The sequence below is a fragment of the Spermophilus citellus genome (assembly GCF_964194105.1).
Source record: "Spermophilus citellus genome assembly, chromosome: 10".
In the NCBI taxonomy this organism is placed as follows: domain Eukaryota; kingdom Metazoa; phylum Chordata; class Mammalia; order Rodentia; family Sciuridae; genus Spermophilus; species Spermophilus citellus.
This window is the reverse complement of record NC_138197.1, coordinates 60894790-60910258: the sequence shown is the minus strand read 5'-3', so window position 1 is coordinate 60910258 and position 15469 is coordinate 60894790. Positions and strand designations below refer to the sequence as shown.

The following is a 15469-nucleotide window of genomic DNA, read 5'->3' as shown; positions in this document are numbered from 1 at the left end:
GCTGACTTGTTTTTTTCCAGCATCTCCTTTTACCTTCATTATCAGGCCATCACCAGGCTGAGCCAAAAGAAAAAGAAAAAAGAAAAGAAAAAAATGTATTCTAAAGATTCTGTTTATAAGGCTAGGGAAATATTAGAGAATAGACAAGATAAAAGGAAAGATGAAAATAAATGGGAGGGGGGAAATAAGACTCTAATCAATTAAAAGCTGCTGTTTGAAGACAGGTTGAAGCATCTCAGGGAGGAAGAATATTCAGGCTCCAGCAGCCTCACCAACCTGGGGTCATCTGAAAGAGTCACTGGTCTACAAAGAAAGCCAGAGGGTTTTCAAACCAGTATGTCAAAATGATACATCCATTAGCAGTATATCTTTCTTTAAGTAATACTGCCATTGTTCAAAGTATTTGTTTTCTTCCTTATGTAGAGCTATCTTTAAAGTTCATTTATAAGTGCAAGAAGAAAATTGGCCTTGTTGATTGTGATATCTTACTACTAGCCAAAAAGCAGTATTAATTCAGCTTAATGAATCAATGCTTCTTCTATAGAATTTTGCTTCAACTAAATTCAGGTTTTTCAAAAACAAATTCATTCTCCACGAAAAGGTCTTCTACAACTTGATATATATTTTGGCAGCAATGAAAAAAAGGAAAATTATTAAAATATTTTAAGTAACAGCAAATTTCTTCAAATGACTAGTATTTTATTTGTTTTTTTTTTTTAAAGTGTACTACTCTCAAATTCTATCTCCCACAGAGAGTAGAAAAATCTTCAAAGACATAATGCATTCTTCTTACATAAAATGCCACTACTAATCCACCTTCAGTAAAATATTTTAATAACTGTAATAAGCATGTATCAAAAGATACAAGCATACAACCACAAAGACCATCACATTTATAAATGGCTCATTGGGTTTTGAGTTGGAGCACAACCTGTGGAAATGGAATAGAACCAAGCTAACCAGCCAACATGGAGTAATAACCAGGGTGATCACTTAATTTATCATCCAAATTGGAATGCTTTTAGAATGTACTGGAACACTATTAATCACTATGCTGGGACTGCCTAGGCCAAACAGGACTCTGGCTAAAAACCATGATCTCAATCATTAGTGCTAATGAGCTAATCCAACTGAGTCCAAATGAAATTCCTCATCATTTGGTCATGCTGAACTATCCAGTGTTTTCCAGTACAGTCTATATCATGTCCCCATTAGAACCCCAGGAAGATTTCTTTCTCCTGCAAGTATTTTTAAAAAAGTATTCTCCCTGATGACAAATACGTTTATATTATATGAATATTGACTTACCAGAAGAGAACTTTGGGAATTTTTTAAAGTCCTAAAATAAAAAACCTAGTTTGTATGAACTAAGTAATAATTTAGATGCTGCTGAAAACCAAATTAATGATCTTGACCAATAAATGAAAGAGTTGTCTCAAAAGTCTCAAAAGAGTAAAGGGGAAAAAACTGGAATGGGAATCACAAGAACCAGAAACATGAAGAAGCCACTTGGAAGATCAAGCTGTGCATAAAGTGGAAACTCCAAAAGAAAGGAGATGGCATGGCGAAACAAGAGCCAATAGAAGTTGATGATCTCAAGACCCCAATGTTAATTTGATGGGAAGTTGGGAGAGAAAGGATATCAGAAGCACTCAGTCTCTCAGTAATATTTTCTCAATGTCCCAGAAACATCCTCTTAGATTCTCTCAGGATCCTGTAATTACTTTTTATTCCTATTTCTATGAATGACAAATGAGGTCTGGTATAAATAAGTAATTATCAAATTGAAAGTAATAATTCTAATGGCTATGAATAAATCCACAATTTTAAGATAATTGCTCTTTTCTCAAGACTTCTGACATTTCTAGAGAGTTGCATAACATGAGAATTAATAAATTATATTTATCTACCAACCTGCAGTATGCATAAGCCATATTACCTTGAAATTGAGACTCTCATTTATGATGGTTTTCCGAAGTTTTGCCAAAGCGTCAGATTCTTCCGTGGCATTCACAAAGTGGTAATCTCGTATTGCAGGGAACCCTCGCTTATTCAAGAGCTCCTTGGTGATTTTGCTTATGCAGGCTTTGCGCTGCTTTTCATCAGAAACATCCAAATGAGTGCCAACAAGAATCACAGGGGATGAAGAAGCCCGAGCCTATAGGAAAAAAAAAAGAAAGAAAGAAAGAAAGAAAACAATCTAATGTTTGCTTTCAAATGATATATCCTTATATTTCTGCTGAAATTTGTTTTGTATGAAATTCAGTTGAATGAAAATGAAAACCTAAAAAACATTAGAAGAAGAAAATAATAACTGTTTTTCTTCTTGTTATGGTTTGAATTTTTCCCCAAAAATACATATATTGGAAATTTAATTCCCAAGGCAGCAATGTTGAGAGGTGACCCTTATGTAGGGATTAGGCCCTGAGGGCTCTTTCTTATATGAGTTGTCATTGCATAAGTGGGCTCCTAATAAAGGATGAATATGGTTCCCTCCTCTTGCCTTCTTCCCTGCATGTATACCCTGTTGCCTGTCTGCCTTCTGCCATGGAATGACACAGCAAGAAGCCCTCGTAAGATACCAACCCCTCCATCTTGGACTTGCCAGCATCCACAACTGTAAGAAATAAATCACTGTTCTTTATAAATTTCCCAGACTCAGTTCATCTGTTAAAGAACACAAAATGGACCTAGGCATTTCCTTAAACCTCAAAGAAAACAAATGTGTCTTTAAGAAAAGCTTATAAATCATTTTATGTCCATTTTTAATACAATCCTTACCATTTTTTCAGGTGACCTACATTAAAGTAGTAGTGTTATTTTTCTTTCCTTTTTATTTCATGCTTAAAATGGGTTATTTGCTAAATGTGCTTCTAAAAGAAGCATTCAATAAATCCTCAAACTACATCAAAGTAATATAACATGGTTTATATTTTCTTTTCCATATTTGCCAATTTTATCTCCTGGATTCACTTAAAAGTCATTCAATCTGTAGTCTACCATGAAAGAAAAAAGTCACTAAGCAGTTATTACTGTCACTATAATGTTTCCCACATCACTGTATGTGTAAATGAGAACAAAGTCAAGAAAAGAGAAGTTTCAAAAAATCACCCAGATTATAAAACAATTGCAAATGCAGTCCAGATCCATTCCCAAATGTTTGGACACAGGGTTCCAAAGGACTTCATGCTCACAGAGGAGCCCACTGGAGCATCACTCAATGAGCATGTACTCTTTCTATTTAAAAATAATATGATGGAAAACAGTGAATATATTTATTTTCAAGTTTAACAGCATAAAAGGACTCAGGAGCTGATAACATTCATCAAATGGAGCTCTTTGTTGTCTCCTCATGACTTCACACTCTAAAAATTTCCCAACTCAAAATTTAGTGCTTCTGACCTAAAAAAACAAAAACAAAAAGCAACACCCCCCAAAAAAAAAAAACAAAACCCTGCCTATTTGAAGAGATTGTTTGCCTAAAATAAATTATATTATACAAAGACTAGAAAACTGGGATTAAACATATTACCTTTATGTTGAAGAGCCAGGGCTTCATGGCGTCCACTTCAGCCTGCCCTTTGCTAAGGTCATAGACAGCAAGATACAATGCCCGTTGGGTCATGAAATGGGGATGAGTACTGTAGAATTCCTCACGACCTAAATGAAGATTAGAGAGGGGTTTGGTTTTGGTTAAGTTTGGGTTTTTTTTTTTTTTTCAGTCTTCCAGGTAATAGGCAAGATTTTTTTTTTTTAATAAAAATGGTGGGAGGATAATACTATTGATCTTAAAAGAGAAAAACAACAGGTTATGTTTGGGGGGCTACAGTGGATTTTACCAGAGATAAACAACATTTAGTGTATGTATCCACTGCCAATCAAGTAGTTAGCTTAAGCAGCCCCTATTGATTGAAATGACTTTGAAATAATTCCATAACTACTAGCTCTTTGCTGTACTTGAACAGAAAAGTCAAGTTTTTAAATTTCTGCTGTGAATAAATGATAAAAGTGAACAAATGAATACCTAGAGAAATAAATACCTGCAAAATCCCAAACGTTTAGAATGAGGTCTTTCTTCTTTTTGCCTCTTATTAGGATAGGCCAGTCTTTCACATCTATGCCAACAGTGGGCCCCTGCATTCCAAGATCTGATTTCTTGATTTTCATCAGTTGCTGCAATAAGGTGGTTTTACCACTCCCAGTATTTCCCACAATCATAAGTTTCATTCTGTTATAGGGCACAGCCTTTTTTAACCGCTGTTGAAGAAACCTGGTATTTGAAGAAAAATAAAATAATAAACTGCTTAATAATATATTTGGGATTTAGGAGGACTCTCAGACATTGAATATTTTGGAATATCAGTATGCAAAAGCCTGCATAGTTCATATTACTAACAATGTAAATACCTTGCTGTGCATTATTAATACATATTTTTGTTAGTTATTTCAGAGTAGTTGATAAAGTTTGTAGCATTACCAAATATAACAGCATGTTACACTATCACCAGAAATAATAAAACGCCAACACATTTGTAATACTAATTAGGATGCAGTGTATATCCATACACACACATATACATATATATGTGTCATTGTGTGGATATCTGCGTATATGTGTACAATCTGAATTTAAATAGTACAACTACAATCCTAAATATGTAAAATGTAAAAATTTTGTAATGCCCATATGATTCAGAACAAAGGTAGAGTGTATTGCAGACTGTATTGCATACTAAAGTTTGATAATGAGGTTATATTGGTTTTGGAGTATACATATATTATATATATAGTATATATGATCTCTATATATTTTTATATACAATGTATGCATATGTATAATGTATACAAATAAGGAGCTCCTATTGGTTACAATATAAATGTATATATAAACTTTGACACTAACAGCATATATTAATATATTGCTATTACTAATAATCAAGGTAAACATAACTGAAACAAACTAGAAGTGCTACAAGTAAGCCAAACAAAACCACCTTTAAAATAATAGATTTAAAATGTTATCAAAAATATAATGGATAGAGAAAGACATATTTGAAACTATGCTAAAATGTTGCTACAGTTTAAAATTAAATAATAAGCAAATTTTAGAGAATACCGACTGATCCATACCAATAACTAATGTGACCAGGATTCCTGATGATATGATCAAAAGGCAACATTATTTTAATTGATTTATTAATTAAGAATTTGCCACTCTTTGAAAAAAAAGTCAAAAAAGCAAATGATGCTTACAATTTATAAGCTATTCTGGGTATTTTGTCTTTTCTAAAATTGTTAAATGCGTTTTAAAATATTTCATTATATGGTAGCTTGATAAAATATGGCATAATACATTGGAAACTAATTCTTCTAAATGTTTAGTAAGAATGAAACCAACTATTATGTAAGTGCCATTTCCAATTTCAGGAAGAGAAACAGGTAAATACGCAGGATGAAGGGTGGTTGTGTTAGGCACAGAAGGTGACAAATACTTTTCTTCACAATTAAATCAAGTTCAGAAGTTCAGAAAATTGAACCCTTCCTCATAGAAACAGACAAAAAAATTAAATATAGATTTAATAGAATTGAAGCAGTAGAGTATTGCTTAAGCGTAAAACACTTAAACCTTCTTGTAAACCAGGCTCTGTGTTGGATGCCAGGAATCAAATAGAGAGTGTACACATCCTTGATCCCTGCCTTGGTGGGTACTACAGTCAAGGTAAGGATACACTAAGAGATGTTCATTGAGATGAGGCCTGCAAGATAACTGGAGTCATTTTGTAGGAAAGGGAATAAAAGATGTTATAAGGATACAGTAATAAGACTAACAGGCTAAAAGAGAACAACAGAAACAAATCTATTATCGGAGATATTTTAAGTTTAAAGACAGTAATATTTGTGAAGTTCACAAAGCTTCAAAAACGATCAAGATGAGTAGGTTAATCACCCTCATAGGAAAATCAAAATTAATAATCTATCATGTCAGTAACTAAAATGCTATCGATTATAATAGTCATGTTAACTATTTGCTGTATGAAATGCAGTGTGAGCAGTTATTATTCTCTGCTGTATTTCTTTAGCTTACATAATTGGTAACAAGAAACCAAATACATAGTAGTATCTATTTTCTGCTAGAATCCATTTCTACTGAACAGAATGGTAAGGAGAAGCCATTCTTTCAACATTAGCTTGGCTACAAGGAATGAAAAGTCTTGGCAGAAGCACCATAACAACCCACCCATTAAATTAAAGGCAAATGGCACATAGAATATTAATGTCAAATAGTACTGTTCATTTTTCCTAAATTGTAACATAAATCCATCAAAATCACAGACTGAGGAAATCTGAGACAAAATTGATTTTAAAAAATAATATAGAATTATCTGACCTTATGATGTCTTTGGCTTTACATCCTATGTGTTTAAAATCAAAATTAAGACGCAATTCATCCAAAGGAAGATCCCATATTTTGCTTAATTTCCCCATCTCATTGGGAAAAGATCTCAGTTCCAAGTTGTAACTAACATCAAGAGATGTCAGATTTTCAAGACAGCCAATCTCAGGAGGAATCTTAATGAAATAAAAAAGGGCAAAACCTGTTGGTGGGAAGGAAGAGATGTACACTGGCAGGAAACAAGATGACAGGAAACAAGAAAAACCCCAAGATTCCATCAGCGACTTGCACAACCTTTCATCAGAGCTTGAAAAGGCTCCAAAGGCTTGTCTTAAGTGTCCCATATCCAGGTTATAAAAACAAAAACATACGTGTAAAGAACTCAGCCCCAATCTATGCAACTTACTTCTAACTTTCAAAACCCAATCTCCCTTGGGAGATCATCTCCTCACAACAGTGGAAGTAAAGAATTGTTTTTTTAGTTATCCAAATCCACTATCTATGGCTTCCAGACTGCCTATGTTCTTTAGGAAATGTTGAAGAAAATTTCATTACAAACATAACATGGAATGTGTTGTTGTTAAGCTACAAGCAAATGTTTATACTTTAGATAGCAACCTAATTGGAGTAGGGTTTTTATTTTCCCTATTCCAAATTTTTAATCAATCTACATTACATTTATGACAGAAAACATTCACTGGTTGGCAAAAAATCAGGTATTAAAAATAAAAGTATTCAGTTATTCTTAACCTTTAGTATAAGACTCTTTTTGTTGTTGTTTGTTTTTATAGGAAGTAGGTTTGAACTTGACAAGAAAAAATATTTTCTGAGACATGTGTATAATCAGTTTCAGATTTATAACAAAGGAAACAGATCAAAGCAAAGGAGGCTAATCTATTTTGTTGAGAGGTAGCACAGTGGAGGAAAGCAGAAATTTCAGAAGGGAGGAAAGAAAATCTGTAAAAACACAGGCTATATATAGCTAAGTTGCACCTGGAAAAATGTACAGTATCTGAGAGTCGGCTCACAGTAAAAATGTAGTGACACAAAGACACTTGTGTCATTACATGCATTCATAAATAATAGCACATATTTGTGTAACTCTTTAAAATATAGCACAAAAATTTTTTAAAAATTAAGGCATATTATTACATTTTTTTACCACAGGGTATGATTACAACTTACATCTAAAGTAAAAAATATCAAATAACAGATTTTAAAACAATAATTTGCAATAATGCAAATTACAAAACATACTTTAAAATTGTCAATAATATTAAATAAAGTTTCTTACCTCTTTCAATTTATTATGAGAAAGATGTAGTTTCTCTACTCTAGACCATGTGTATGCTTTCTCACTCAAGTCCAAGATGCTGATCTGATTATAGCTAAATAAAAGTTCCCTTAAGTTCAAAGATTTCCAGTGTGCAGGACCTGGCAGACATTCAATATCATTGCTGCTCATATCTAAGGACCGCAAGCTAAAACAATACAATTTCAGATGAAAATCAAATGAGGGTTTCCAAAATACATGGAATAACATTACAAGTAATTTTCATCAAACTGAATATAAGGAGTAAATTTTAAAATAACATTATTTACACATAAATATGCATGTAAATTTGTGTATATATATAGGCATACATGGGTTGGAAAAAAGGCATGATTCACTGGGAAGGAAACTGATGTAAGAACCATTAAAAATTGATTCTCTTGCATAGCAGGGTGACTATAGGTAACAATAGTGTATTTTTTGAAAAATAAAAAAGCTGCAAGAAAGGAGTTTGAATGCTTTCACCATAAATAAATAATCATTTGAGGAGATAGAAATATTTACCGTGATTGAACATTAAATGATGTCTATACCTATTGAAAGATTACATGGCACACCATAAGGTGTAGGGGGGTTAGGGATAGTTAAAGTTTTTTTTTTTTTAAGAAAAAAAAATTGAAGTCAAATTTTCCTACTTTAGGCACATATAAATGTCAATAATCTTGGAATGAGGAAAAGTCCCCATGTTTTACAAATGGGCTACATGAGATTCCATGTTTAACACTTAAAAATGGCCATTAAAATTTCTGCCTTTTATACAAGATTTAGCCCATACTTATCATTTATATGGGATGGTTTTCACTCATTACAGAGGAGATTCTTCCTAGGTTGAGTACTAGAGTCAATTATCGCTGTATATGGGTGTAGCTTCTTACCAGCTTATGTTAGTGTGGTAATCATCACAGCGCTGAGCTGGGACTTGGCATGTAATAGGACCATGCAAACTGATTGTTTTCATGCTGGAGTGTTACACCAGGAAATAGCAAAAAAACACATCACACATGAGCGTGTGAGTGTAGGAAGAATAGAAAGTCAAGGACTGTGGTATATTTGACTATGCTAAAGACTACCTGGACTTTTACAACTACATACTGACCACTTTTCCTCAGAGTATTTGAAACTTAAAGAATTAATTCTAAGCTCACATAGTAATTCAGCCTGATAGACTAAAGTTCAGGTCTGCACAGTGCTCCTATGTCAAAATGTTACTATATTTTGTCCTCATCATCTTTTTAAAATGCATGGAAAACAAAAAAAGGAGTTTGACTATATTAGAGATGAAACTTTCCTGTCAGACAAGCAATGCAATTGAGACAAAGCTGGGAATCACTAGGTTTTCCTGAAGCACTGCCTCAGTAGCCTCAGCTAGGACTTGAACTGGCCAAATGCATGTGCGTTTGCAAAACCCAAGAAATGCATCCATTTAATGAAAACCTAAGTCTGAGGATGGTACCTAAGGAATAATTGTAATAGGGACTGGGTAACATCTTTGGTTCCCTGGGAGGAAACTTTCTTTATGGCATATTATCTCCTAGCCAAATAGCATAAATATTTGGCTTTCACACATAATTTCAGGAGTATACTGTGTTTAATTACACAGGACCACCTCTATGCAATAGGTGCTCCCACGATAGAGTCGATGGGCTAACGCTGTGATACAACCACTGTTTAAGAACTATGACTCTGGGGAAGTACCTTATCTGTCTACTGAGTTTAAAAAGTAGAGATAATAACAATAGTGATCTTATGGGATTATTAGGAAGATTAAACACATGGCCCACTATAGAACAGTTAGGATAGTGCCTGGCATATTCTAAGCTAAATTTAAGTATTTTATGTTCATTTGACACCTTCTGTGACTAGATTATAAGAAGCATGATTTGTCCACATATGTATATATGTATATATTTAGATATTTGGTTTATAATGTGTGACACAATAGTATTTAAAATGACAACACATTTGAGATGTAATCAGTGCCTGAATCTATAGTTAACAGAAAGTTTTCATTTCCAATGAAATTAACCAAATCCCCCCCCCACATAGATATAAAAAAATTATCCAAACGTCAAAAATGTCATTCAAACATATTTTAGGTATGACTTCAAAGTTAGTAGTATTTTGGCAACATATCAACCTCTGAAAGCAACTGAAATTTTGAAATTTCATTTGAATACAATAATGTAGCAACTAATTAAACAATCTTAAATTGTTTCTAGAAAATAACCCAATAAATTAATATAAAAGTTTAAAGACTTGGATATTTTGTCTAGTGAAAGTAAAACATTTACACATACAAAAACCTTAAACCAAGTAGTTTAGAAATTAATTAAATTCATATGCCAAAATCAAAACCATGTTTCTAAAGGTTCTGTTCTATCTCGTGTGGTTTTAAAATTAAAATAATAAACTTACTGTGGTAGATTTAAAATTGCATCTGGAATACATGTAAATTTGTTTTGAGATAATTTTAGGCTTGTTATAGAAGAAGGCAAGAAAGGCATAGCAGCTAAAATAAAATAAAAATGAGATAATGAACATTTTAATCATTAACCATATTTCTATTAAATTCAATAAGAACATCTACCAATGACATCACGATTTAATTTCCATCTTACACCATCAGTACTAAAACATTTACTTTAAAAGTAAGGTAATATCTTTAACATTTACGCCAAACAATAAAACAATACATACTGATCAGAATTATTAGTCTATAAGCTTTTAAATGACTATATAAATATAAACTCATGGATCCCACAATTGTGAGGTAAAAATTAAATTACTCTTAAGTAACCAAAACAAAACACATTTGAACACTTTGCTAATACACAGTATAGTATAAAAATAGAAATTATTCATGGTACCATCTGAAAAAGAGTTCCTATGCGTCCTAAAGCACATGAAACCAAGAATTAATAACTGGGACAGCATCAAATTTAAAGGCTTATGCACAGTAAAGGAAACAAGAGTGTGAAGAGAGAGTCTGCAGAATGGGAGATCTTTTCCACTGCTCCTCAGGTAGGACATTAATATCCAGAATATATAGATTTCAAAAAACTTAAAACAAAAAAATAACACAATTAATAAATGGCCAAAAGAACTAAACAGAGACTTATCAAAATAAGAAATACAAATGGCCCATATATGAAAAAATATTCAACATCTCTATGTTGAGATCTCATCTCACTCAGAATGATAATTATCAAAAATACAAATAATAATAAATGATAGCAAGGATGTGGAGGGATAGGTATATTCATACTTTGTTGGTAGGATTGAAAATTAGAACCATTCTGGAAAGTAATATAGAGATGCCTCAAAAACTAGAAATGGAACCTCATTATGACCAACCCAGCTATCCCACAAAAGATCTAAAAGCAACATCTATAGGGATCCAGCCACATCAATGTTTATAGCAGCACAATTCACCATAGTCGAGCTATGGAATCAGCCTAGGTGCTCATCAACAGATCAATGGAACAAGAAAATGTGATCTTTGCCACTGCTCCTCAGGTAGGACATTGATATCCAGAATATATAAATATTATATATTATAAATAAATATATATATGTAAAATGGAGTTTGACTCAGCCAGAGAGAAGAATGAAATCGTGTCATTTGCTGGTAAATAGATGGAAATTGAGAACATCATGCTAAGTAAAATAAGTCACTGCAAATGTTTTTTAATGTTTTCTCTCATATTCAGAAGCTAGACAAAAATAGGAGGAAAAAAAAGGGGGTACCTTGAAAATAGTCAAGAGATCAGTGACGTAGGGGAAGGGGCTTGAGGGGGAGGGAGGAGAAATGGGAAAGGGGAGGAATTGCTGAAAAAAATGACCAATTATCCTATGTACATATATAAATATACCACAGTAATTTCACAGTTACGTATATCCATAATTTTTTTAAAAAACTATAAATAAATAGGAGAAAGATCAGTAGAGGAAAGGGAACGGAGAGGGAAGAAGGAAGGGAAAGGGGACGTACTGGGGACTGAATTAGAGCAAATTATCACTCAATTGTTGTATAATTGTGTCAAATGAACTATGATATTATGCATATCTATAATAAACTAGTAAAAAAGTGCTTTATGGAAAAATAAAGAAGGTTACTTAATAAAAGTATTATTTGATCACATGATCTTATGAGATTTGGGAAACATTATGTAAAATAGAGTATCTCAGAATTCTCACTATTACAGCATATTTGATATTTTTTCAAGAGGGAAATACAACATAAGTTACCTCCAGGAATAAAGGCATGTGGAACACAATTTGGAAAACTGAGCAAGTCAGACAGCCTGTTCTCTCATCTGTGAAACAGTGCAGTCAGACCAGAGGAACTCATATCATCTAGAATCTTAATTCTAGATGTTTTAGTTCTACAAATCTATGGCTCTATGAAAATGACTTGAGAAATTATTTCTTAGCATTTTCAAGGGTAAAATATGGGTTATATTTTATCTAAAAAATCTTCAAAGGTCAAAATGTTCTAAGACATTTTCAGAAGCTATTTTTCCTGAGGAGCAAAGCAATACAAATTGTACCTCACCTGTTTATAAAATGTAGTTGTGACAAAATGAATAAATAGAAATGACTCTCTACTAAAAATTAAAAGTCGTGTGGTTCAGATGCTATGTATGTGGAAAATACTCCACATCAAAGAACTGAAAATTCATTTCACATGGGATTATTTTTAAAGGTTAGTGGCCTCACTAAGATGCCCTCCTTTGGTCATTTTCTAAACATAAAACCACTTTGCAAACCATTAAGGTTGTATAGTTCTGTTATATCCTGGATTTCCAATGTCCCCCAAAGACCCATTTGTTGAAGGCTTGGTCCCCAGCCCGTGGCACTATTGGGAGTTGGTGGAACCTCTAGTAAGTGGGGCTTGCCTCTGAAGGGCATATAGGAACCCTACCTAGGCCCTTTTGCTCTCTCTTCACTTTCCACCACCATGAGACAGGCAGCCACCTCTACCGCATGCACCCACCTTTCTATGCTGCACTACTATAGGCCCAAAGAAAAAGAGCCAACTGATTATGAACTGGAATCTCTGAAACTGTGACCCAGTTTCAGATTCATGATAAGAATATGGTCAATACTCAGAATAGTGTGAGAATAAGAGGGACGTTTTGAAAAAGGAGGAAAATATTATGCAAATTAAAATGACTTTTATAATCACTAACTTCTGAAAGTTCTGACAAATGAGAACATTTTGAAACAGGTACTCAAACTCTATTCTGCTATTAAACAGTGTTAAGAATTTCTCTTACTGAGTTGGCTGTTTAATAATCACAAGAGTGACAAAATCATGCCATCCTCATTAAAATAAAAAATGGGGAATACTTATGTATTGCCATAAATGTATTTTGTGCCATAATATTAGAACATTCAGCTAGAATCCAAATGAACATAATACCCTGTATTAACTGACACTGTAAGTTAGGATGTTCTCCAACTTTCAATCGAGATAATGATCATATTGAATACTGGAGTAGTGTCCTACAAAAAGCAAGAACTGAACTGGACATGCGTTAACTTTACTAATTTGAAAACCATTAAGTTTTATTTCTTAAAACAGCAGCAGTAATAGAATTGCACTTATAATCCCCCAAACTTGCTAAAGAAACTTCAGTAGGAAACTCAATACCCCATGAGGATGCTTCACCCAGCTCAGACGGACAGGTGCATATTTTGTTTAGACCAAAAGGAACCACAGTGGAATTAGTATTTTAAGCCAAGTAACTATCTTTTTTGCTTATGACAACAGTGACATGCTAATTATCGTTTAATTAGAGATATTTTTACAGAACTTTTTTAGAGAAGCTTTAGGTTTACAGAAAATTTAATGGAAAACACAGTTTCCATATACACCTTCTCCCCTCAACACCACATCCACCTCCCCACATGCTTTCCCCCTGGCATTAACAACTTGCATTAGTTTGACATATTTATGACATCGTGACTGCCCAATGTTTGTGGTCTACTCCAGGATTCACTCCTTATATTATGGATTTTATTGATTTTGACAAAGTACATAACTTGTGCCCACCATTATATCATCACATAAGGTAGCTTCGCTGCCCTGAAAATCCTCTGTGTGGCACCTAGTGATTCCTCCCTCCTTCCAAATCACTGGCAACCACTGTTCTTTTTTCCTATCCCTATAGTTTTGCCTTTTCCAGACCATCTGATAAATGGCATCAAACAGTATGTGGCCTTTTCAGATTGGCTTCTTTCACTTAAATATATATTTAAATTCCCTCTATGTCTTTTCGTGGCTGGATATCTCTTTATTTTTTATTATCAATTTGCTAACTTTATTTATGAAACAGCACCCTTAAATTCTCACCTAAAATATCCATACATGACACATCCTTCAAAGTTCTGGTAAGGAGGAGGCCCACACTGAACACTTACCAAGAGAGTTCATTCTGGCACTGAAACTCTCCACTTTCGGAGAAGCCTCAAGAAAGTTCTCTGGTAGAGACGAAATTTGGTTTTTACTAAGGTTTAAAGTCTTTAGTTCCTTCAGGCTCATAGGGGAACATATCCCTGATATTTTATTTCTAGTTATAAAAGACAAAAATGAGTATTAAATTTCATAAACTCATAGGCTAGCATGGGAAAAAAACAATTTTCCTTCAAACAATAGCATTAAAGCATATGTATTCATTTTAAAATAGGTTGTGAAAACAAGTCAACCAATAAAAACTGTAACGATGATTGCCTCAGTCTTTTACTACATTTTTGTTTAAAACTCATTGCAGTGGAAATGTAAGCATATTTTACAAATCCTAGAAAGTTCAAGGTAATGAACTTAATGAATCGTCTTCTTACCCTTCTAAAATGAGCTGTTCAAGTTTCTCCACCACATTCGAGAGGTTCTCAGGAACAGCAGAAAGCTGGTTATATGACAGGTTAAACTGCTTCAGCGATGGGCACTTCACTGCAGGATCCAAAACTACCAGGGGTCCGATGTCATTACGAGAGACATCAAGGTTGACGATACAATTCATTTTCAACAGGTAAGAAGGAAATGATGTAAATTTATTACTGTGCAAATCCAAATGTGTCAAACACTTCAGAGTCTGAAAAGACAATATTTTTAAAATTCTAAAATGAACCATCTGAGAAACTTAAGTTTGGCTACTATTTCTGCTTTCATATCTCTGGTAACTAGAACCATCAGAACATTTTTTTTTTAAATTAAAAGCACAAGTTACAGCAGAATTTCAGTAAAAATACTTACTGATCCAACCATCTCCATTATAGCAAGAGTAAGATCAGGAAAAATACAATAGTTCATAATAACAGAATCGAGACTGTAATTCAACTTTTTTTGTAAATTATTTCTGCAAAGAGCAAGAGGGAAGCAAACTAGGCCTCCACAAATATCTGAATTCATGATTTAATGAATAAACAATATGAACCTAGGAAAAATTTTTTAAAATACTACCTTTTAGAAAATATTACACATTTTAAAATAAATAATAATAGTTACATATGAATACACATTTCATTTTAGAACTTCCCCTTATTTACTAAACTTTGTTTCAGATCTCCAGTTTCTATTTCTAAGCAATTTCTAGTTTTTCAACGATAATAGTAAGCCTGTATTTACATACTATGTCAATTTAAAAAATTTTAGGTTTAGTTTTCTATCAAAGGGCTGAAATACCTAGAACAAATCACATCTCTGTGCTCCTCTTTGTATATCAATTTGTTTTTCCTCA

The 15469-nt window shown here is 33.2% G+C and overlaps 1 protein-coding gene across 5 annotated transcripts in view; it reads right to left on the bottom strand.

The window, feature by feature from the left end:
- Positions 1-15469, bottom strand: part of LRRK2 (leucine rich repeat kinase 2) — a 136462-nt gene that overhangs the window by 60423 nt on the left and 60570 nt on the right. For all 5 annotated transcript variants that reach the window (XR_014024010.1, XR_014024011.1, XR_014024012.1 and 2 more), the window contains 8 exons: positions 14574-14824; positions 14154-14302; positions 10143-10236; positions 7689-7875; positions 6389-6570; positions 4041-4270; positions 3533-3660; positions 1940-2158 (listed from right to left, as the gene is read on the bottom strand). Coding sequence is in view for 1 of the 5 variants with exons in the window: in XM_081309432.1 (XP_081165558.1) it covers positions 1940-2158; positions 3533-3660; positions 4041-4270; positions 6389-6570; positions 7689-7875; positions 10143-10236; positions 14154-14302; positions 14574-14824 (1440 nt within the window). In the remaining 4 variants the exon portion in view is untranslated. The remainder of the gene's footprint in view (positions 1-1939; positions 2159-3532; positions 3661-4040; positions 4271-6388; positions 6571-7688; positions 7876-10142; positions 10237-14153; positions 14303-14573; positions 14825-15469) is intronic.